The 22,926-nt window shown below is 46.6% G+C and overlaps 1 protein-coding gene across 4 annotated transcripts in view; it reads left to right on the top strand.

The window, feature by feature from the left end:
* CARS2 (cysteinyl-tRNA synthetase 2, mitochondrial) overlaps positions 1–22,926 on the top strand; it is a 60,361-nt gene that overhangs the window by 13,396 nt on the left and 24,039 nt on the right. For 3 of the 4 annotated variants that reach the window (XM_025364723.1, XM_025364722.1, XM_025364725.1), the window contains exons 4-7: positions 4,918–4,989; positions 5,111–5,216; positions 10,100–10,183; positions 15,829–15,958. In XM_025364723.1, the coding sequence (XP_025220508.1) occupies positions 4,918–4,989; positions 5,111–5,216; positions 10,100–10,183; positions 15,829–15,958 (392 nt within the window). Of the gene's footprint in view, positions 1–727; positions 778–4,917; positions 4,990–5,110; positions 5,217–10,099; positions 10,184–15,828; positions 15,959–22,926 lie in introns of all 4 variants that reach the window. The other variant, XM_025364724.1, reaches the window with a different exon arrangement.

The raw sequence follows: 22,926 nt of genomic DNA, 5'->3' as shown, positions 1-22,926 counted from the left end.
CTCAGCCTCCCGAGTAGCTGGGACTACAGGCGCCTGCCACCTCGCCCGGCTAGTTTTTTGTATTTTTTAGTAGAGACGGGGTTTCACCGTGTTAGCCAGGATGGTCTCGATCTCCTGACCTCGTGATCCGCCCGTCTCGGCCTCCCAAAGTGCTGGGATTACAGGCTTGAGCCACCGCGCCCGGCCCAGAATTTTATTCTTGTCACACAAGCTGGAGTGCAGTGGTGTGATCTCATCTCACTGCAACCTCCACCTCCTGGGGTCAAGTGACTCTCCTGCCTCAGCCTCCTGAGTAGCTGGGATTACAGACACCCACCACCGTGCCTGGCTAATTTTTGTATTTTTAGTAGAATGAGGTTTCGTTGGCCAAGCTGGTCTCGAACTCCTGACCTCAGGTGATCTGCCCTCTTTGGCCTCCCAAAGTACTGGGATTATAGATGTGAGCCACCACACCCGGCCTGGATTTCTTTTTTTGAAAAAAAATTTACATATACATACTTTTTAAGTCAATGAGATATGAATTATAGCATTTGTCTGTCATTGTGGCTTCCCTTCCTCTTTAACCTCCTGTCACACCCATGCGTCTTCCTTTTGTGAAATGGGATGGAACTAGTGACTAAAGATTTGGATTGGAAGTCAGAAGCCGCCTTTGGGCTGGGGCGTTTATCTGAAAGGAGACTGAACTTTGTCATTTGTTGAGTGAACAGAGCCTTCTCTTGTCTCTTAGGCATGAGTCAGAGGAATGGTGTGAGGTCCTTGGGGAACATTTTCACTGAGGTCGCTGTCTTCCTATTTTCTACTGATGTGTCTTTCTCATCACTGGGTAGTCTCCCACCGTGTGGGACTGCTTAGCAGTTCCAGCCTTTTCCCAGTTGCTATTTGTATTGCTTCTGGCTGTTAAAAAGAGTGCTGCTATGAACATACATGCTTTTGTTTCGTTTTCTTATATTTCCTGTGGCTGGGCGCAGTGGCTCACGCCTGTAATCCCTGTACTTTGGGAGGCTGGATCACTTAAGCCCAGGAGTTTGAGACCAGTCTGGCCAACATGGCAAAACCCTGTCTCTACTAAAATACAAAAAATTAGTTGGGTGTGGAGGTGTGCACCTGTAATCCCAGCTACTCGAGAGGCTGAGACACGAGAATCGCTTGAACCTGGGAGGTGGAGGTTGCAGTGAGCTGAGATCATGCCACTGCACTCCAGCCTGGGCCACAGGGTGAGACTCTGTCTCTAAATAAAAAGTTAATTTTCCAAAGCGGAATTGCTAGGTCAAAGGGGAAACAGTTTATTTGATATCTTGCAACTGAGAGTCAGATCATTTGAGAGACTGGCAGTGCTGGAAGTCGGCTCCCACTTTAAACCTATTTCTTCACATCCTTACCCCCAGCCTGTAAGAGTCTGGTAGGCTGCATTTAGAAGGCAAGTGCGTGATGTCTAAGGCTGTGCGTGAATGCACAGTCACCAGGTAACCCTCAGCAGAGGTGGTGTTTGGAAATGCCCCGCTGGTAAAGAAGGAAGGTCAGCGGTTCAGGGCTTTCGCCTGCCGTCGGGACAGCCAGGGCCTGAAGCAAAGGCACTTGGTAGCTTCGTGCCTCTCATGCACCTTCAAGATCGGAAAGAATTGTGTCAGTCCCCGTGTCCTGGTGGCAGGGAGCTGGTAGAGGCTGAGACACCGGCTGAATTCTGGAGGGAGCCCCGTGGGACAGAGAGGGGGCCCCGCAGGGGATGGGAGGAGAGGTGAGGACTCAGTGTACTCGAGGGTGTCATGGGGGCGATGGGGAAGGTGAGGCAGGAACGTTGCCATCAGAGAAGTGGGACAAGAGCCCTGAATCCAGGGAGGAGAGAATGCAGGAAGGAGGAGGTGGCCAGCTTGGTAAAGGGAGGAAGAGGCAAGAGTTAATTTTACAGATGCCATGAAGAGGGATTGGTTGTTAACTTTTTAAAAAATGTTATGATTAGAATATGAAAAACTTGGTAGAATTGGTGTAAACATTCTAACTGTAGAGAGTATTTAATTTTTGAACCAGAGAATTTCCATACTTGGTACACAGCAAGATCCTAAGATGGTATTGAATAGTTTCTTTCCTTAAAATAACGTCTGACTTCAATGTAATAAAACATGTATCTGAAACCCATAGTTATGAAAACTTCTGTTTTTTAGTATTTAGTGAAAAGGTAATTCTTTAAGAAATGCAGATCAAAACCACAATGAGATAACACCTCATGCCAGTTAGAATGGCAATCATTAAAAAGTCAGGAAACAACAGATGCTGGCGAGGATATGGAGGAATAGGAACACTTTTACACTGTTGGTGGGAGTGTAAATTAGTTCAACCACTGTGGAAGACAGTGTGGCGATTCCTCAGGGATCTAGAACCAGAAATACCATTTAACCCAACAATCCCATTACTGGGTATACCCAAAGGATTATGAATCATTCTACTATAAGAACACATACACATGTATGTTTATTGCAGCACTGTCCACAATAGCAAAGACTTGGAACCAACCCAGATGCCCATCAATGATAGACTGGATGAAGAAAATGTGACACATGGAATACTATGCAGCCATAAAAAAGGATGGGTTCATGTCCTTTGCAAATAAATAAATAAAGCAAGAATAGGAAAAGTCTATAAAAGAAGAATATTGAGAGGTACTAGCCCTATCAAATATGAAAACTTTTATTTCATTTTATTTATTTATTTTTTTTGAGACGAAGTTTTGCTCTTGTTGCCCAGGCTGGAGTGCAATGGCACAATCTTGGCTCACTGCAACCTCTGCCTCCTGGGTTCAAGCAATTCTCCTGCCTCAGCCTCCCGATTAGCTGGGATTACAGGCGCCTGCCACCACGCCCAGCTGATTGCATTTGCAGTAGAGATGGGGTTTCACCATGTTAGCCAGGATGATCTCCATCTCCTGACCTCGTGATCCGCCCACCTCAGCCTCCCAAAGTGCAGGGATTACAGGCGTGAGCCACCGCGCCCAGCCAATCCACTGATCTTTAGGGCCAAAATTGTGTGGAATTTGAGACTTCTGAAGTGGCAAGAAGACACAGTATTTTTGGGCTTTTTCCTTTGATCTTTTGTCCCCTGGATAGACGTATATTAACTCATTTATTGTTGTAAAGGTCTGCTTTGCCACAAAGCTGTACCTCAAGATAGGGGCTGAAGTGTTTTGGAGTACCCACTATGTGCTGGGTGCTGTGTATTTTCTCTCTTTAATGTGGTGTTTATGTAATGTTTTCTTTTACAAAGCTGTCCTGTCCATATATACACACAGTGGTTCTTCTAGCAGTCTAAGGGGGTTATTAGGTAGAATATCTCCATGCTGTAAAGAAATTGAAGGCTAAGAGGTTTGATTATTGATTTGCCCAAGACCCCAAAACTTAACACTTGGGTAGCAATGCAGAGTTTACCAGCTTGCTTTCTTCAGTGAGTATTCATTGGCAGGGGTTTCTGGGTTGACTATGCCACTCAGAGCCCTGGGCCTCAGGGTGACATGGTTGGGACCTGGCCCCACGTGTGGCCTTGTGCTTGAGAAAGTTTCTCAGTATCCTGGAGTGGTAATTCCTTCACCTGTGAAATGGGGAGACTTGGTTCCTGAGGCTGCATGGAGCGGCTCAGGGAGACTAGCAGGTGGCAGGTGCTGGGCTTGGGAGGCCCAAGGGCCACTTGAGCAGGACCAGCAGTTATGATGCCCTGTTCCATTCCAGAGCTTCACAGCGTCTTGTGCATCGGTTCATGTAGGGTTTTTCATTGAAATTATGAAATAACATGAGCACACCTCGTCTTGTGTCCCAGCCTCCTTGGATAATGTGGCAGGGGCTGCAGATGCGTGCCCCCAAGGCACCCACATTCAGAATTGATTGTACTGATTTGGTGGTCTGTCTCCAGAAACCCAGCCATGGGACCCGAGGAATGAATACTCCATTAAATCCCAGTTGTAGTGTGTTAAATTACTTCCAAAATATTTCTTTAGAGGTTCCTTTTTAATCTTTCTCTTTTTTTTTGGAACAGAGTCTTGCTCTGTCACCCAGGCTGGAGTGTCATCTTGGCTAACTGCAACCTCCGCCTCCCAGGTTCAAGCGATTCTCCTGCCTCAGCCACCTGAGTAGCTGGGATTATAGGTGTGCACCACCACACCTGGCTAATTTTCATATTTTAAGCAGAGACGGGGTTTCACCATGTTGGCCAGGCTGGTCTCGAACTCCTGGCCTCGTGTCATCCACCTGCCTTAGTCTCCCAAAGTGCTGGGATTGCAGGCGTGACCCACGGTGCCCAGCCGCCTCTTTAGTATATTTTTGACTATTTTTTTTTCTCCTGAGGATTAAGGGATAAAATAGGAACCCAGTTTCTTATCATACAGACTAGACTAAGATGATTTTGCCCTTGTCTTAGAAAAGTGGAGGATCCTTGGTATGTTTTGTTTTCTATTTTACTGTATTTTTACTTTTGTTTTGGAGATGGGGTCTTGCTCTGTCGCCAAGGGTGGGATTGCAGTGGCGCGATCATGGCCGTTTGCAGCTTCAACCTCATGGGCCCAAACAATCCTCCTGTCTTGGCCTCCCAAAGTGTTGGGATTACAGGCGTGAGCCACTGCACCCAGCTGGTTTGTTTTTTACTATGTAATGGAAATTGTGACGTTATTTCTTCTCTAACCAGAAGGCAAGGTCAATAAGCCTTTTTTTCTAGCTAAGCTACTAGTATAAGTTCAGTACCTAAAATGAGTGTCCCCGCTTTGGTGAGTGGGCAGGGGCAAACTGAGGCCAAGGCACAGTGGGGCCACGGCCAGCCCATTCACCAGAGGTGGCCGGGGTACGTTTGCTGTCGTGTTGCGCAGGTGGGCATTCTTGTGTCTGGGTGGTTCTGTTGCAAATGCCCCAGCCTCATTAACGGGCACATCTAATCCTTCTGCAGATGAATATTTCCCCCGCTTCCCTTGCCAGTCTTTATGAGGAAGACTTCAAGCAGGACATGGCAGCCCTGAAGGTAAAGTGTGGGGCTGGTTGTTCCTACCATGAGGGTGACAGGGGTGAGCAGTGACAGCTGGTGCTGGCTGACCTGTGCTTCTGCACAACGGAAACACGGTCATGTCTCCACTTTCTTGCAGGTTCTCCCACCCACGGTGTACTTGAGGGTAACCGAAAATATTCCTCAGATAATTTCTTTCATTGAAGGAATCATTGCTCGTGGGCACGCTTATTCAACAGCAAAAGGTAGGGTTTATGTTCTTTTTTTTTTTTTTTTTTTCTGAGACAGTCTCACTCTGTCACCCAGGCTGGAGTACAGTGGTGCGATCTCAGCTCACTGCAACCTCTGCCTCCCTGGTTCCAGCGATTCTCCTGTCTCAACCTCCTGAGTAGCTGGACTACAGGTGTGCGCCACCATGCCCGGCTACATTTTTTTTTTTTTTTTTGTATTTTTAGTAGAGATGAGGTTTCACTATGTTGGCCAAGCTGGTCTTGAACTCCTGACCTTGTGATCTGCCCACCTTGGCCTCCCAAAGTGTTGGGATTACAGGTGTGAGCCACTGTGCCCGGCCAGTTTATGTTCTTAAAACTAAAACATTACTAGGATTTGGAGAAACTGGACATATTTATGAGTTGCAGGAACATACTGAAATTTACTGTCTGTCTTGATAGAATTCCAACAGCAGAGCTGTTGTGGGGTTTTCTACGATATTGTGTCTCTTTGCAAAATGGTTGAATTAATTCTTTCTAAAAATCTTTTCCAGTCACAGGGAGAGGCGAACATCTGGACAGCTAGTCTTGGTAAGAGTCATGGAATCTAGGTGATAGGTATACAGGTGTTCAATGTGTTATTTCATCTTTGTTTAGATATTTTCCTCACAAAAAGTTGGGGACAAACACAGTACCTCCAGAGACCTGCTCCCTTCTTGTTAAAAGTCAGCCCAGGTCATCCCCCTCTGTTTGGCTATCATTTTTTTCACAGGCCATTAAGAGTGAGTCGCGGGAGTCGGAGGTTGCAGTGAGCCGAGATCACACCACTGTACTCCAGCCTGGCGACAGAGCAAGACTCCGTCCCCTCTCCCTCTGCAAAAAAAAGAAAAAAAGAGTGAGTTGCAGGGTCAGGCGTGGTGGCTGACGCCTGTAATCCCAGTACTTTAGGAGATGGAGGCAGGTGGATCACTTGAGGCTAAGAATTTGAGACCAGCCTGGGCAACATGTTAAAACCTTGTTTCTACTAAGAAGACAAAAAATCAGCCGGGCCTGGTATCGCATGCCTGTGGTCCCAGCTACTCCGGAGGCTGAGGCATGAGAATTGCTTGAACCCAGAAGGCATAGTTTGCAGTGAGCTGAGATCACATCACCGTACTCCCGCCTGGGTGACATTGTGACACTCTGTCTCAAAAAATAAAAATAAAAAAGTGAGTTGCAGCGCTGGGCGTTGTGGCTGATACCTGTAATCCCAACACTTTGGGAGGCTAAGGCAAGTGGATCACTTGAGTCCAGGAGTTCAGGACTGGCCTGGGCAACATGGAGAGACCCCTTCTCTACAAAAATAAAATATAAAAATTAGCTAAGCATGGTGGCATGCTCCTGTAGTCTCAGCTACTCAGGAGGCTGAGGTGAGAGGATAGATTGAGCCCAGGAAGTTCGAGGCTGCAGTGAACCGTGATTGTCCCACTGCACACTAGCCTGGGACACAGAGCAAGACCTTATCTGGAAAAAAAAAAAAAAAAGCGTGAGTTGCAGATGTTCTGACGCGTCAGTCTTGACACTTCAACATGCATCTCTGCATAAAAGGAGTTCAAATGTCAGACCTAAGACAGAGAAGAATTTGCGGCTAGCTTCGCGTGTCCTCTCCATATTAAATGTACTCACTTGTCCCCAGGTTTCTTTTATGCTTGACACCCGCCTCCCCACACCGTCATCTAATGAAGGGCATGTGCTGCGTGTGCATTTGTTGGTTTAGTCTCCTCACTTTTTCCCTTCCTCATAGACTCTTTCTTTTTTCTATTTTTCTCTTTTTCATTTTTTCTGGGTAAGTACATGTAGACTCTTTTCGAGACTCCGACAGGTCAGTTTTCCTGCACAGCGGTCTGTGTTTAGATTGGCATGTTGCTCACTGCCAGTGCTTTCCTCAGATGGCGGATACTAATCTGTCTGGTGGCCCCCAGGCAAGGCTGGCGTCCTGCTGTTTTGCTGCTTCCATGATGAAGCATCTCCATAAATCTGAACTAAATCCCACCCATCCCGGCCGCAAACCCTGACCATGGTCTTGTCTCTCCATGAAGTTCTCCTTCCACCAGCACAGTTGAAAGTGAACCTACTTTCTCAGCCTTGGTATCTCTGCTGTACCATTTGGCCGCCAGTTCTGCGCTGCCATAGTTTGCTGTTTAATGTATTCGTATTTTGTCCCCGTCTAGATCATAAATTCTCAGACCATAAAAACTTTTTGCTTTATTGAATGACGCCTTAAAGCATCCAGCCCACGGCTGAAGATACGCGGGTATTGAATGTTTGTTGCAGTGAGTCAGAAAACGTGAAGTACTGCCCTGGACGTTCCTGTCCTTCCTGGGTCCTGCCTGGGGGCATAAGATGAGTACGTGAGGCCCCGAGGACCCGTTCAGTATGCTCTGCATATGGAAGTAGCTTTTTACTTCTTCTAATGTGGTATATTTAGAGTTTGTTTCCAAGAAAAACTTTTTTTTTTTTTTTGAGACGGAGTCTTACTCTGTCACCTAGGCTGCAGTGCAGTGGCACAATCTTGGCTCACTGCAACCTCCGCCTCCCGGGTTCAAGCAATTCTCCTGCCTCAGCCTCCCAAGAAAAACTTTTTTAAGGACTTAGGTGGTTGAATTAGATTTTGCATCAGAAAACACAGGAATTAGTTTTTCGCTTTTGTGTGACTTGAAATAAGATGTGTGGGCCTGTGCTTCCATTTTAGGAATAAACTGATAAATATTCATGAGTCTTTAGGGATTCTCGTCTTCACAGGCTTGAGGAATGAATGCTATTTGTTGTTTTATTACTGTGTTTTATTATAAACATTTAATAATAGCATAAATGTAATTAATTCAAAATACACTTACATTCACTCAAACCCCAGTAATTTGGACTTTGTGACAGTTCCACAAGGGCTTGGTTGTAATTTGATCTTTGAACTCTTGCTGAAAAACAATTTGTTCAGCAAACTGATAACATAAACCAAAGTGAAGGGGGAGTGTTTCCCCTGTTTAAGGGAGTGGATTCTCTCCAGTGAAGCACTCTCAAAGCACTGTTTGTATTCTGACTTTATAGAAAGCAGCTCCCAGGGCCTGGATGTCTCCCTACTGTCCTTTGGTTCATCCCCAGCACCGAGTGCCAGCTTAGTGGTCAACCCTGAATGACCAGGGAGGACGCTGCAGAGACAGGGCAGTGTTTTCTGTTGAAACATCTCCTGGCTTTGTTTGCCCAAGCCACCCTGCCCTTTCCTCCCACCAGTGACCGCTGTGCTCAGGGGGGCCTGTCCTGTTCCTGTGCGCCGAGGACTGGAGGCAGGTCCTGGGTGCAGCTTGTGTTTGCCAGTTGCAAAGTTTCCTTGACCTTACCAAGACCAGTGTCTGCAGTGAGAAGGACAGTACTGATGCAAATTAGTAGCTGCATTAGTAAAGAAGAACGTGAAGGCTCAGACTGTATGAAGGCTAAAAGTTGCACCCACACCTGGGCCCTGAGGACAGCTACATGCTGCTGTGTGGTTCGAGGGTGCTGGATGGTGACTGCAGATCTGTGGTACTGAGAGTGGCCATAGTCACAGCCCAGGTGAGCATTGCCTCCTTCCTAGGGAGACACATGGCCTGGAACACACAGCGGCTGCAGGCTGGCAGCTTTGGAGCATGGGTTGGTGGCGCTGGCTTCCTGACAAAGCTCCCACTCTGAGCGCCTCCTCCCCAGCTCTGCTTTCCAAGGCTTTGTGGTGGAAGTGGCAAGGGCAGCCCAGGCTTGCAGGAGGCTCTGGCGAAGGTTTCTGACCTCAGTCTGCAAAGTGGACCTTGGCGCTCAGCCTCACAGATGCTTCAATATGCAGATGATTTTGTTTTGTTTTGTTTTGTTTTGTTTTTTGGTAGAGATGGGGTCTCATTATGTTGCCCAGGCTGGTCTTGAACTCGTCAGCTCAAACAATCCTCCTGCCTCGGACTCCCAGAGTTTTGGGATTGGAGGCGCGAGCCACCGTGCCCAGCCAGATGATGTTTTCAATCTGAGTAAAAAGGTAGTTTTAGAAGATGACTGGGTAAAGAAGGAGTGTCTTTGCCAGCTGGTGTGTAACATAAAGAGTGTCTTTGTTAACTGGCATGGAACACAAAGCCCAAGATCTAAATGAAGGTCAGTGATAACACTTTCTTTTTTCTAATTAAATAATTGTCTCAGCAGTTTACAGAGAACTACATTTGTGTTTTCACTTTCATATCTGTGTACTCATGATGTGTCCAAATCATGCATTTATGATATAGTATTGTTTTTAATTCTGGTTAAAAAATATATTAAGCCGGCCGGGCGTGGTGGCTCACGCCTGTAATCCCAGCACTTTGGGAGGCCAAGGCGGGCGGATCACGAGGTCAGGAGATCGAGACCATCCCGGCTAACACGGTGAAACCCCGTCTCTACTAAAAAATACAAAAAACTAGCCGGGCGAGGTGGCGGGCACCTGTAGTCCCAGCTACTCGGGAGGCTGAGGCAGGAGAATGGCGTGAACCCAGGAGGCGAAGCTTGCAGTGAGCTGAGATCCAGCCACTGCACTCCAGCCTGGGTGAGAGCGAGACTCCGTCTCAAAAAAAAAAAAAAAAAAAAAAATATATATATATATAAAGCCAGGCATGGTGTCCTGCCTGTAGTTCCACCTACTGGGAAGGTTGAGGTGGGAAGACTGCCTGAGCCCAGGAGTTCAAGGCTGTAGTGAGCTATGATTGTACCGCTGCACTCCAGGCTGAGCAACATAGCAAGACCCTGTCTATAAAAATATAAATACTATATATGTATATTGGGGCCAAATGCTATGTTCTGTATTTACATTCTAATTACTTGTTAGATGTTAAGCTTGTCTATATGCTGATATTTAGACTGAGAAGTGATGGATTCATAATTGCCTTTATAAACAGGCAATGTCTACTTCGATCTGAAGTCTAGAGGAGACAAGTATGGCAAACTGGTCGGCGTGGTCCCTGGTCCAGTCGGAGAGCCAGGTGGGTTGGCCGGGCTCAGCCCTGTGGGTCCCTGACCTCTGCCTCGGGTCCCAGTTCTGGGGAGATGAGATCTGGAGTGCAGACCCCTCCATTTGCTCAGACACTGGCGGTACCCAGGTGCCACCTGTGTTTTAAATTTAATTCGGTTTCTCTGGATGACTCCAGCTTGTGAGGCATAAAGTTCAAATGGCAAGTAGGGCATCGTCCACCCCCGCCACCAGTGCGCCTGGCTGCACTCCCTGGAGACAGTGCTGGTCTCCTGTTTCCTTCCCAGGATTTTCAGGCACATGCAAACCTTATACACGTCCGTCATATTTCCGCATTCTTCTGTGTTTTGCTGTTACCGTACGTTTAATTCCCATATGTATCTTAACCGTGTGTTAAACTTCCAATCTATTTGAATCTCTTCCTTGCTCTATTCTATTCCAGGGAGTTATTAGGTCAAAACCATTTTTATGGAGAAGAAATAGTAAGTGCAGTATATGGAACTAAATTTAAAATAATTTGAAAAGTGTAGTGTTTGAGGGAACCAACCAAGAATAACAGGGACAAACCCCAGAGATTGTTCAAGGTGTTTCTGGTTTTAGGCACTGTCTTTCTGCCCCATAAACTATGCTGATGAATCCTAATCATCCACAGCACTGACCCCCCAGGTTCGTTCCTTCACCCTCTGTGCTGTCCTGTCCCACTCCCTGCACGGGCCGGAACACGGAAGCTCATGTCTTCCACGTGTGAGGCGTGGCTGCCAGCAGGCCATGTGGGCTGTGCTTAACACATGTGGAGAAGTTTCTGAGAGTTGTACATTCTGGCATCAGGAAGGTTTTTAAAAATTATTTATTTAATAGATTTGTTTTTTAGAGCCATTTTAGCTTCACAGCAAATTTGAGAGTAAGGTACGGAGAATTCCTCTCTACCTGCTACCCTGCACATCGTCCCCCACACTGTCAGCGTCCCCCACCATTGACACATCAGGTTCGCCCAGAGACCGGAGTTGGCATCAGGGTTCACTCTTGGCGCTGTGTGCTCTGGGTTTGGGTGAATGTATAGTGACATATTTCCACCGTTACAGCATCACACAGGATATTTGCACTGCCCTGAAAAATCCTCTGTGGTCCGTCTGCTCATCCCTCCCTCTTTCCCATCCCTGGAAATCCCTGGTCTTTCCACAGTCTCTAGTTTTGCCTTTTCTAGATTGTCGTATAGTTGGAGTCATACACTGTGCACCCTTCTCAGAACGGCTTCTCTCACTTAGGAATACACAGTAATTTTCCTCCATGTCTTTTCATGGCTGAGAGCTCGTTTCTCTTTAACACTGAGTCACATCCCAGTGTCTGAATTTACAGCAGCTTACCCACTCACCTACTGAAGGGCATCTTCACTGCTTCTGAGTTTTGGCAATTATGAATAAAGCTGCTGTAAACATCCATGTGCAGGTTTTCAGCTCATTTGGGCAAATACCAAGGAGCACAATTGCTGGGTCCTCTGGGAAGAGCCTTATTTGTGTAAGAAACTGCCCAGCTTCTTCCAGAGTGGCTGCACCATTTTGCATCCCCACCAGTGAGGAATGATTCTGTCATTCCACATCTTCACAGCCGTGCTTTTTAAAATAAATATTTTCTTATACAAAAGCAACATATTTATATAATTTATAATGGTACAAAATTAGGAAATAGAATTATACAAAACAAAGATAATAAAACCACCGTTTTTACATATGGTGAAAAAAGATTTTAATGCGTTAGTGTATGTTATTTCCAAAGCAATGGTGTTTTCTTTTTAATTTTAAATTTAACTTGTTATAATAACACAATAGAAAACACTATTAAAAATGTCCAACTTGGTTGAGCATGGTGGCTCACACCTGTAATCCCAGCACTTTAGGAGGCCAGGGTGGGAGGATCACTCAAGGCCGGGAGTTCAAGACCAGCCTGGGCAATGTAGTGAGACCCCCTTGCTGTCTTTACCAAATAAACAAAAATGCCCAGCTCAGTGAATTTGTGTTCAGTGGAGACCCTGCGGTCACCCCCTAGTGGAAGGAGACAACAATGGCAAGGGAGTGAAGGCACCTGGGTCCTCCGGGTCCCACGCCCTGGCCACCAGCCTCCCTGCCCTGCTTTGGGGGCAACTACTGCCCTAACTCTGACAGCGGCCACCTCCTCATCTTTCTGAGTGGGTTTAATTGCTCAAACACATGTCCCTAAACGTGACACTTAGCCTTAGCTGTTTCTTGTTTGTGTCTTCTTGTTTTTAGTCCTTACGTCCCTCCCCTGGCTTTTCCTCCTTGCTGCTTGTTTGCGGGAGAAACATCATGTGTCTCACGGTTCCCACAGTGGGATTTCGCCTGCTCTGAGTTTTGGAGTGTCTGTAACATTTCCCTCTGTCCTGTGTGTTTTTTGCAAATTGGTAGTTGAATCTAGAGGCTTAATCCAGTTCTAAATTTCTGGAGAAGGCTACTTTGTAGGTGGTGTATTCCTCACTGGGAGACACGTAAGGGCTGTACCTCTCTGTGTGTGAGCAGCACTGGCCGCTCTAGGCTTAGATCCTTCACTGCAAAAAGAGGTTGCATGGTGACGCAACTCCCATTCTATCATTTCTGCTTTATTTGCTGGAATGCCTTTTTTGTTTGTTTGTTTGTTTTTTGAGATGGAATCTCGCTCTGTTGCCCAGGCTGGAGTGCAGTGGCATGATCTCGGTTCACTGCAACCTCCACCTCCCAGGTTCAAGCAATTCTCCCTGCCTCAGCCTCCAAAGTAGTTGGGATTATAGGGGCATGCCATCACACCCAGCTAATGTTTGTATTTTTAGTAGAGATGGGGTTTCACCATGTTGGCCAGGGTGGTCTTGAACTCCTTACCTCAGGTGATCACTCCCCTCGGCCTCCCAAAGTACTGGGGTTATAGGTGTAAGCCACCACGCCTGGCCCATTTGCTGGAATACTTTTATACAAGCAGACTGTCGTCTGGTTACTCGGTGGTACGGTTTGTATAAGAAAGGTAGGACCTTTTCCTTAATTGACCAGTTTTCAAAATAAGGAGTTGGCTTCCATATCTTCCTCTGGCGGTGACCAGTTCCTGTTCTTTCATTGTTGAGAGCTCATGGGCTTCACTGCACGTGCTGTTTTAATCCATTGCTGCCGTCACCTTATTGAGCCTCGGCTTGCCCCCTCTTTTGCTGATGGGAGCAACTCCCAAGTCCCTTACACTCAGCCCTGTTGTAGTTGATAGTTTTGTGGCTGTCCGATATGGTAAGATATTCGTGGCTCATCTTGAAATAAGCTGTTTTTCCTGGGAGCCCCATTTTTCTCTTTCCTTTCTTTCCCTTCTTTTCCTTTTCCCTTTCCCTTTTCCTTTTTCCTTTCATTTCCTTTCCTTTCCTTTCCTTTCTTTTTTTTTTCAGACAGAGTGTCACTGTTGAGGCTGGAGTGCAATGGCGTGATCTCGGCTCACTGCAACCCCTGCCTCCCGGGCTCAAGCGATTCTCCTGCCTCAGCCTCCAGAGTTGCTGGGATTACAGGCGCCCGCCACCATGCCTGGCTAATTTTTGTATTTTTAGTAGAGACGCGGTTTCATCATATTGGTCAGGCTGGTCTCGAACTCCTGACCTCAGGTGATCCACTAGCCTCGGCCTCCCAAAGTCGTCCTGAGTTTCTAGGCGTGAGCCACCGCGCCCGGCTCCCGTTTTTCTTTTGATGGGAAGCGGTGTTTTGAGAACACAGCGTGGGCACCACGGTTGCTCGTTGCTGCCGTCTGTCGTCGTTTCCTGGCCTCTCCCGTAGACTGAGGTGATGAACACATCTGCTCCGTAGGTCGCACTGATACTCAAATTCCGTGCCACGGGGTTTCATTAACCCCTCTGTCTGTTCACATGTGTGGTTCCCTTTTCCCCGTGGCAAATCCTGGCCTTTAAGGACACCAGGCGTGACAGGATACCCAGTGGGCATCCACCTGCTTTAGTCCATCATGGACCAGCCGTGCCCTAGGCTTGACCACGATTATAAGGTTCCCGTGCACGTGCCTCCTCCCCGCCCCCACGTGTCTGTGTGTCGGAGTGCCCAGCCTCTGCCTGCACTGCCTCCTGCAGCCCCGTCCACTCTCCCCCATTCCTGCCGTCTCCAGGTCCGCGTTCTCCCTGTTGTTTTTGGAGCTCATTCCCCAGCACTTTCTGAAGAAAGAGCCCTTTCTTGGGAACAGTCTTCCCTGAATTTGTGCCTGTGGATGACAGTGTGCTGCCTTCCACCTCAAAGTCAGTTTGGCTGGAAATACAATCCTTGGCCACATTTTCTGTCCTTAAGTATTTTCCTTCAGCATAGGGTGTTACTGATGCTCTCATTTTCCATGCAGTGTGTAGGAATTGTTCTGTTTGCTCGGGTGCCCACAGGATGTTATCCTTACTGAAATGACTAGCCATGAAAACATAGCCTGTCCGGTCCGACCCAGAGAAAGTATCCGTGTCCGCGCCAAAACGGTTCAGCCTCTTTAAATGCATCAAAGGTGACGGACGCCTGTGTCAGCGCTCCCGGGTGGAAGGGGTGATGTCAGGACGTCGTGCACATGGGGCATGCCTGTCCTGGGCAGATGGGACAGTGGGTTTTGGTGAGCATGCACCCCTGGCAGCCTCGCCACACGGTGACGGGCACGTCGCTCAGAGTCTCGGGTCCACCAGCCGTGTTTCCTGACATGATCACACATTTTTCACTCTGTGTGATTAGTATCTTTTTGGAAAAAAACAGCCCTGAAACTCAGTTACTGATAAACAGAGCATTTCTCGTAAGACAGAATAAGGAAAAATGGGAAAACCCCACCCAGTCCACAGTACATTCCTGAGAAATGAGCCTCTGTGGGTTCCCGGCCGCCCACCTCTCCCTGTGCGCTGGGGCATCTGAGATGAAAGCGTTGCCGGTGCTCCTGTTCCTCACGTGGGTGAAACAGGAGTGAGCAAGAAGTGCAGGGCTCCTTCAAAGAGAAGCAACCCGGGGCGCGCTGCCCACCGGCAGCTGGAGGGGCTTCTGTCGGGGTGGCTGGCTGGATTTCCCTGGTGAGGGTGACTGGCTGGGCTTCTGTGGTGGGGGGTGACTATCTGGGTTTCTGTGGTGGGGGTGAGGTGCTGGTGACAGCCTCGGCTTCCCTGGTGGGGTGACAGTCTGGGCTTCCATGGTAGGGGTGACAGTCTGGGCATCTGTGGTGGGGTGACTGGGTGACTGTCTGAGTTTCCATGGTGGGGTGACTGTCTGGGTTTCTGTGGTGGGGGTGACTATCTGGGTTTCCGTGGTGGGGTGACTGGGTGTCCGTGGTGGGGTGACTGTCTGGGTGTCTGTGGTGGGGTGACTGGGTTTCCGTGGTGGGGGTGACTATCTGGGTTTCCGTGGTGGGGGTGACTGGGTTTCCGTGGTGGGGTGACTGGGTTTCTGTGCTGGGGGTGACTGTGGGTTTCCATGGTGGGGGTGACTGTCTGGGTTTCTGTGCTGGGGGTGACTGGGCTCCTGTGGTGGGGTGACTGGGTTTCTGTGGTGGGGTAACTGTTTAGACTCCCATGGTGGGGTGACTAGGTTTCCGTGGTGGGGTAACTGGAGGTGTGGTAGGGGTGAACGTTATCCATGGTGGGGTGACTGAGCTTCCTTCCGCTGATGCACTGTTTGTCATCTGCAGCGGACTCTGACAAGCGTCATGCCAGTGACTTTGCCCTGTGGAAGGCGGCCAAACCCCAGGAGGTGTTCTGGGCCTCTCCCTGGGGACCCGGGAGGCCAGGCTGGCACATCGAGTGCTCTGCCATCGCTAGGTAAGGTGCCTGCCGCTTCGTGGGGGTTGGGGCTCACGTTTCCCTGGTGCCTGCTCAGGGCAGCAGAGGATGTGCATGGGAACAGGTGCAGCCTGGCATGTGTGCCCACAGGTGGTTTTTTGGGAAGAGATTTTTCTGGAGTGTGACAGGCCATGGGAGGCGGTGAACCAGACCCATGACCCATCAAGCTTTCCTGACCTCAGCACCTTCTCCATTTAGTGGAGGGGCTGCCTTTTGGTTCACACTTGCAGCTGCCCTGTGCCCTTACCCTTCTCTGCAGTTGCTGGTCTTCGGGGCCCTGGAGCAGAGTGCTCGCACCTACATCCCCGCTCGCTTCGCACTTCTCTAGCCCCCAAATCCCTCTCCGCCTTCCCGCCAGCTCTTCTAGCTCAGGCAACTCACACGCCAGGGTGCTCTCCCACAACACTGCTCTCCTGACCCACTGTGGCATCCCCTGCTCTGGAAACACCCTCTCTGTCCCTATTTCTGCCTCTCACTGGAGCCTTCTCCGCCTTCTCTCTGGTCCTTTTTGGACGCGCCTCAGGTGTCCACACCCTATGGCTCTGCCCACAGCCAGGGGCCCCTTAGATAGGGCCTGTGAAAGGCAGCATATCACCTGTGCCCTGTGTCGTGCAGGTGCCCATGGGGCTTGCCACGGTTAGTTTTCTTTCTTTTTTTTTTTTGGAGATGGAGTTTCGCTCTTTTTGCCCAGGCTGGAGTGCAATGGCGCGATCTTAGCTCACTGCAACCTCCACCTCCCGGGTTCAAGTGAATCTTCTACCTCAGCCTCCTGAGTAGCTGGGATTACAGGCATGCGCCACCACCCTGGCTAATTTTGTGTTTTTAGTAGAGATGGGGTTTCTCCATGTTGGTCAGGCTGGTCTTGAACTCCCGACCTCAGGTGATCTGCCCGCCTCGGCCTCCCAAAGTGCTGGAATTACAGGCGTGAGCCACCGCACCTGGCACACGATTAGTTTGTTACCGTGGTGCTGGTTTGTCTGGCCTGACCCTCTACAGGCAGCAGGGTACCCGGCCGCGCATTTAGACTGTTCCCAGTGTTTCACTGTTACAGATCTCCCTAGTGAATAACTGCGCGTATGTTTCCTATTTGTAGAAATGGAGTTGGTTTGTTTTGTTTTTCCATTATACTTTAACTTACAGGGTACAGGTACACAATGTGCAGGTTTGTTACATTTGTATACATGTGCCATATTGGTGTGCTGCACCCATTAACTGGTCATTTACATTAGGTATAATCTCCTAATGCTATCTCTCCCTACTCCCCCCACCCCATGACAGGCCCCGGTGTGTGATGTTCCCCACCCTGTGTCCAAGTGTTCTCATTGTTCAATTCCCACCTGTGAGTGAGAACATGCGGTGTTTAGTTTTTTGTCCTTGTGATAGTTTGCTGAGAATGATGGCTTCCAGCTTCATCCGTGTCCCTACAAAGGACATGAACTTATCCTTTTTTTATGGCTGCATAGTATTCCATGGTGTATATGTGCCACATTTTCTTAATCCAGTCTGTCACTGATGGACATTTGGGTTGGTTCCAAGTCTTTGCTATTGTGAATAGTGCCACAGTAAACATACGTGTGCATGTGTCTTTCTAGCAGCATGATTTATAATCCTTTGGGTGTGTATCCAGTAATGGGATGGCTGGGTCAAATGGTATTTCTAGTTCTAGATCCTTGAGGAATCACCACACTGTCTTCCACAATGGTTGAACTAGTTTACAGTCCCACCAACAGTGTAAGAGTGTTCCTATTTCTCCACATCCTCTCCAGCACCTGTTGTTTCCTGACTTTTTAATGATCGCCATTCTAACTGGGGTGAGATGGTATATCGTTGTGGTTTTGATTTGCATTTCTCTGATGGCCAGTGATGATGAGCATTTTTTCATGTGTTGGCTGCATAAATGTCTTCTTTTGAGAAGTGTCATCTCTTCATATGCTTCACCCACTTTTTGATGGGGTTGTTTGATTTTTTCTTGTAAATTTGTTTAAGTTCTTTGTAGATTCTGGATATTAGCCCTTTGTCAGTTGGGTAGATTGTAAAAATTTTCTCCTGTTCTGTAGGTTGCCTGTTCACTCTGATGGTTGTTTCTTTTGCTGTGCAGAAGCTCTTTAGTTTAATTAGATCCCATATGTCAATTTTGGCTTTTGTTGCCATTGCTTTTGGTGTTTTAGTCATGAAGTCCTTGCCCATGCCTATGGCCTGAATGGTATTGCCTAGGTTTTCTTCTAGGGTTTTTATGGTTTTAGGTCTAACATTTAAGTCTTTAATCCATCTTGAATTAATTTTTGTATAAAGTGTAAGGAAGGCATCCAGTTTCAGCTTTCCACATATGGCTAGCCAGTTTTCCCAGCACTATTTATTAAATAGGGAATCCTTTCCCCATTTTTTTGTCAGGTTTGTCAAAGTTCAGATGGTTGTAGATGTGTGGTATTATTTCTGAGGGCTCTGTTCTGTTCCATTGTTCTATATCTCTGTTTTGGTACCAGTACCATGCTGTTTTGGTTACTGTAGCCTTGTAGTATAGTTTGAAGTCAGGTAGCATGATGCCTCCAGCTTTGTTCTTTTGGTTTAGGATTCTCTTGGCAATGCAGGCTCTTTTTTGAACTTTAAACCATATGAACTTTAAAGTAGTTTTTTCTAATTCTGTGAAAAAAGTCATTGGTAGCTTAATGGGGATGGCATTGAATCTATAAATTACCTTGGGCAGTATGGCCATTTTCACGATATTGATTCTTCCTACCCATGAGCATGGAATGTTCTTCCATTTGTTTGTGTCCTCTTTTATTTCATTGAGCAGTGGTTTGTAGTTCTCCTTGAAGAGCTCCTTCACATCCCTTGTAAGTTGGATTCCAAGATATTTTATTCTCTTTGAAGCAATTGTGAATAAGAGTTCACTGATGATTTGACTCTCTGATTATCTGTTATTGGTGTATAGGAATGCTTGTGATTTTTGCACATTGATTTTGTATCCTGAGACTTTGCTGAAGTTGCCTATCAGCTTAAGGAGATTTTGAGCTGAGATGATGGGGTTTTCTAAATATACAATCATGTCATCTGCAAACAGGGACAATTTGACTTCCTCTTTTCCTAATTGAATACCCTTTATTTCTTTTTCCTGCCTGATTGCCCTGGCCAGAACTTTGAATAGGAGTGGTGAGAGAGGGCATCCCTGTCTTGTGCCAGTTTTCAAACGGAATGCTTCTAGTTTTTGCCCATTCAGTATGATTTTGGCTGTGGGTTTGTCATAAATAGCTCTTACTATTTTGAGATACGTCCCATCAATACATAGTTTATTGAGAGTTTTTAGCATGAAGGACTGCTAAATTTTGTCGAAGGCCTTTTCTGCATCTATTGAGATAATCGTGGTTTTTGTCTTTGGTTCTGTTTATGTGATGGATTACGTTTATTGATTTGCGTGAGTTGAACCAGCCTTGCATTCCAGGGATGAAGCCCACTTGATCGTGGTGTATAAGCTTTTTGATGTGCTGCTGGATTCGGTTTGCCAGTATTTTATTGAAGATTTTTGCATTGATGTTCATCAGGGATATTGGTCTAAAATTCTCCTTTTTTATTGTGTCTCTGCCAGGTTTGGGATCAGGATGATGCTTGCCTCATAAAATATGTTAGCGAGGATTCCCTCATTTTCTATTGATTGGAATAGTTTCAGAAGGAATGGTACTCAGCTCCTCTCTGTACCTCTGGTAGAATTCAACTGTGAATCCGTCTGGTCCTGGTGTTTTTTTGGTTGGTAGGCTATTATTGCCTCAATTTCAGAGCCTGTTATTGGTCTATTCAAGGATTCAGCTTCTTCCTGGTTTAGTCTTGGAATGGTGTATGTGTCCAGGAATTTATCTATTTCTTCTAGGTTTTCTAGTTTATTTGCGTAGAGGTGTTTATAGTATTCTTTGATGGTAGTTTGTATTTCTGTGGGGTCGGTGGTGACATCCGCTTTATCATTTTTTTATTGCGTCTATTTGATTCTTCTCTCTTGTCTTCTTTATTAGTCTTGCTAGCAGTCTATCAATTTTGTTGAGCTTTTCAAAAAACCAGCTCCTGGATTCATTGATTTTTTGGAGGGTTTTTGTATCTCTATTTCCTTCAGTTCTGCTCTGATCTTAGTTATTTCTTGCTTTCTGCTAGCTTTTGAATGTGTTTGCTCTTGCTTCTCTAGTTCTTTTAATTGTGGTGTTAGGGTGTTAATTGTAGATCTTTCCTGCTTTCTCTTGTGGGCATTTAGTGCTATAAATTTCCCTGTACACACTGCTTTAAATGTGTCCCAGAGATTCTGGTATGTTGTGCCTTTGTTCTCATTGGTTTCAAAGAACATCTTTATTTCTGTCTTCATTTCGTTATGTACCCAGTAGTGATTCAGGAGCAGGTTGTTAAGTTTCCAAGTAGTTGAGTGATTTTGAGTGAGTTTCTTAATCCGGAGTTCTAGTTTGATTGCACTGTGGTCTGAGAGACAGTTTGTTATAATTTCTGTTCTTTTACATTTGCTGAGGAGTGCTTTACTTCCAACTGTGTGGTCAATTTTGGAATAAGTGCGATGTGGTGCTGAGAAGAATGTATATTCTGTTGATTTGGGGTGGAGATTTCTGTAGATGTCTATTAGGTCTGCTTGGTGCAGAGCTGAGTTCAATCCCTGAATATCCTTGTTAACTTTCTGTCTTGTTGATCTGTCTAATGTTGACAGTGGGGTGTTAAAGTGTCCCATTATTATTGTGTGGAAGTCTAAGTCTCTTTGTAGGTCTCTAAGGACTTGCTTTATGAATCTGGGTGCTCCTGTATTGGGTGCATATATATTTAGGATAGTTAGCTCTTCTTGTTGAATTGATCCCTTTACCATTATGTAATGGCTTTCTTTGTCTCTTTTGATCTTTGTTGGTTTAAAGTCTGTTTTATCAGAGACTAGGTTTGCAACCCCTGCTTTTTTTTTTTTGTTTGTTTTCCATTTGCTTGGTAGATCTTCCTCCATCCCTTTATTTTGAGCCTATGTGTGTGTCTGCACGTGAGATGGGTCTCCTGAATACAGCACACTGATGGGTCTTGACTCTTTATCCAATTTGCCAGTCTGTGTCTTTTAATTGAAGCATTTAGTCCATTTACATTTAAGGTTAATATTGTTATGTGTGAATCTGATCCTGTCATTATGATGTTAACTGGTTACTTTGCTCATTAGTTGATACAGTTTCTTCCTAGCAACGATCTCTTTACAATTTGGCATGTTTTTGCAGTGGCTGGTACTGGTTTTTCCTTTCTGTGTTCAGTGCTTCCTTCAGGAGCTCTTGTAAGGCAGGCCTGGTGGTGACAGAATCTCTCAGCATTTGCTTGTCTGTAAAAGATTTTGTTTTTCCTTCACTTACGAAGCTTAGTTTGGCTGGATATGAAATTCTGGGTTGAAAATTCTTTTCTTTAAGAATATTGAATATTGGCCCCCACCCTCTTCTGGCTTGTAGAGTTTCTGCTGAGAGATCTGCTGTTAGTCTGATGGGCTTCCCTTTGTGGGTAACCCGACCTTTCTCTCTGGCTGCCCTTAACAGTTTTTCCTTAATTTCAACTTTGGTGAATCTGACAGTTATGTGTTTTGGAGTTGCTCTTCTCGAGGAGTATCTCTGTGGCATTCTCTGTATTTCCTGATTGTAAATGTTGGCCTGCCTTGCTAGATTGGGGAAGTTCTCCTGGATAATACCCTGAAGAGTGTTTTCCAACTTGGTTCCATTCTCCCCGTCACTTTCAGGTACACCAATCAGATGTAGATTTGGTCTTTTCACATAGTCCCATATTTCTTGGAGGCTTTGTTCATTTCTTTTTACTCTTTTTCCTGTCAACTTCTCTTCTTGCTTCATTTCATTCATTTGATCTTCAATCACTGATACCCTTTCTTCCACTTGATCAAATTGGCTACTGAAGCTTGTGCATGCATCACATAGGTCTTGTGCCATGGTTTTCAGCTCCATCAGGTCATTTAAGGTCTTCTCTATGCTGTTTATTCTAGTTAGCCATTCATCTGATCTTTTTTCAAGGTTTTTAGCTTCTTTGCGATGGGTTCGAACATCCTCCTTTAGCTCAGAGAAGTTTGTTATTACCGATCGTCTGAAAACTTCTTCTGTCAACTTGTCAAAGTCATTCTCCGTCTAGCTTTGTTCCATTGCTGGCAAGGAGCTGCATTCCTTTTGAGGAGAAGAGGTGCTCTGATTTTTAGAATTTTCAGCTTTTCTGCTCTGTTTTCTCCCCACATTTGTGGTTTTATTTACCTTTGGTCTTTGATGATGGTGATGTACAGATGGGGTTTTGGTGTGGATGTCCTTTGTGTTTGTTAGTTTTTCTTCTAACAGTCAGGACCCTCAGCTGCAGGTCTGTTGGAGTTTTCTGGAGATCCACTCCAGACCCTGTTTGCCTGGGTATCACCACCGGGGGCTACAGAGCAGCAAATATTGCAGAACAGCAAATGTTGTTGCCTGATCATTCCACTAGAAGCTTTGTCTCAGAGGGGCACCTGGCTATATGAGGTGTCAGTTGGCGCCTAATGGGAGGTGTCTCCCAGTTAGGCTGCTCGGGGGTCAGGGACCCACTTGAGGAGGCAGTCTGTCCGTTCTCAGATCTCAAACTCCGTGCTGGGAGAACCACTGCTCTCTTCAAAGCTGTCAGGCAGGAACGTTTAAGTCTGCAGAAGTTTCTGTTGCCTTTTGTTCAGCTATGCCCTGCCTCCAGAGGTGGAGTCTACAGAGGCATGCAGGCCTCCTTGAGCTGCGGTGGGTTCCACCCAGTTCGAGCTTCCTGGCTGCTTTGTTTACCTACTCAAGTCTCAGCAATGGCAGACGCTGAGCCTCCCCCGGCCTCACTGCTGCCTTGCAGTCAGACTGCTGTGCTAGCAGTGAGTAAGGCTCCTTGTTCATGGGACCCTCCAAGCTAGGCATGGGATATAATCTCCTGGTGTGCCGTTTGCTAAG

This window comes from Theropithecus gelada, chromosome 17, assembly GCF_003255815.1.
Source record: "Theropithecus gelada isolate Dixy chromosome 17, Tgel_1.0, whole genome shotgun sequence".
In the NCBI taxonomy this organism is placed as follows: Eukaryota; Metazoa; Chordata; class Mammalia; order Primates; family Cercopithecidae; genus Theropithecus; species Theropithecus gelada.
Note: the sequence above shows the minus strand (reverse complement) of the source record. Positions and strands in the feature narration are given on the sequence as shown.